Source organism: Phalaenopsis equestris, unplaced genomic scaffold (genome assembly GCF_001263595.1).
Source record: "Phalaenopsis equestris unplaced genomic scaffold, ASM126359v1 Scaffold000571, whole genome shotgun sequence".
Taxonomy (NCBI): domain Eukaryota; kingdom Viridiplantae; phylum Streptophyta; class Magnoliopsida; order Asparagales; family Orchidaceae; genus Phalaenopsis; species Phalaenopsis equestris.
Genome location: NW_018165011.1, coordinates 12,401 through 13,894, shown reverse-complemented (window position 1 = coordinate 13,894; position 1,494 = coordinate 12,401). Strand labels below are relative to the sequence as shown.

Here is a 1,494-nt window from a genome sequence, read left to right as displayed (position 1 = left end):
ATATATATATACATATATATATATATAAAAGTTCGCTCAAAAGATTGGCGACGGTGGAAAACTAAATTCAAGAGACCGAGTTAATATTTTTCTCTTCAAAGGACCACACCTTATACTAGAGCGATCTGCATGCTTAACTATCCCCAACTCTCCCCATCCTCCTTATTCACATTATCACAGTTTTACATGCACACGACTTATAAAATTAGCAACAGAATCTGTTAAGACTTGATTAATAGCTCATTTATTATTTTTATTTTTTATTTGGAAGCATGATCCAATCTTATTCACGCCCGGTTTCCTTGCTTCCTTGCTTCCTTGCTTCCACCGTCACTTTAAGTCCATCCCTCATGTAAAGCGTAGTCGTCAAGCTCGGCACCACCTTCTGCCCTTCCTCCACCACCACCTTATACCTCAGCAGCATCGCCGCCACCACCATTTTCATCTGCATGTACGCAAATTTCTTCCCCACACACAATCTCGGCCCAGCATTAAACACAACATACTTAAACGGGTTCTCCACTGTAAAAACACTCTTCTTTAACCACCTCTCCGGCCTGAACTCCATACAATCCTTCCCCCATATCCCTTCCATCCTCCCCATAGCGTATATCAAGTATATTACCCTTCCGCCTTTCCTTATCCTCGTCCCATCCGGCAACACGTCGTCTTCCAACGCCTCCTTAAAGTCCATTGGCACCGATGGATAAAGCCTTAAAGACTCCGTCAATGCCGCATGCAGATACTCCATCCTCTTCAACTCATCGACGGTAAACACCGCCTCGTCCAATTCAACCGCCGCTGCAGCGACTCCTCTCTGCTTTATTATCGCCAATATCTCGGCGAGAATCTGCCCCCCCTGCCGCTCCACGCGAGGGTGCTTATGAAGTAACCAAAAGAACCATGCCAGCGCTACCGAGCTAGTATCTCTCCCTGCCAGTATGAAGCTAATGCAAAAGTCCTTAAGAAACTAAGAAACTTATCAGAGTATCCTTGCTCCCTACTCATGAGCCTTGACAGCAAATCTGACCGCTCGTTAAAGCAAAGATCAGCCTTGCGGTCTCGTACCGTTTTTTCCGCGAACTCATGTACGGAACGGATAGCAATCCTGAGCCTCCTCTCTGTCCCCACGTCCAACACCTTCATAATCTTCCAAACAGGAGGCGGCACCAGGAACCGAAAAAGGGTAAACCGCGTGGCCTCCTCAAACGCCTTCGCGAACGGAACTTCCGGTAAGTCAGCAGCGAGGCAGCCAGGGTCCACCCCGAAAGCCGCCGTGCAGATATTGTCAAACGTGAACCGCAGGAACACGTCTTGGAGATCGACGACGGTGGACTTTTCGGCTAGCCGGCGGAGCAGTGGGAGTAGCTTTTGGTGCACAAGTTCACGAATGGTATCGGCAGAGTATTCGACGAAGCGCGAGGAGTGAATCTCGGCGGTGGCGGCGCGGCGCTGGTCTCTCCACGCGGCGTCATCGGCGTTGAAAATGCCGTC

The 1,494-nt window shown here is 49.1% G+C and overlaps 1 protein-coding gene across 1 annotated transcript; it reads right to left on the bottom strand.

Moving 5' to 3' along the window:
• Positions 1-245: 245 nt before the first annotated feature.
• LOC110029404 (cytochrome P450 86B1-like) lies at positions 246-1,494 on the bottom strand (the record flags this gene model as incomplete). Its single annotated transcript, XM_020731683.1, is given in 2 exon segments — positions 246-966; positions 969-1,494. Coding segments are annotated over 2 exon segments (1,209 nt in total), but the record flags the coding sequence as incomplete, so codon positions are not given.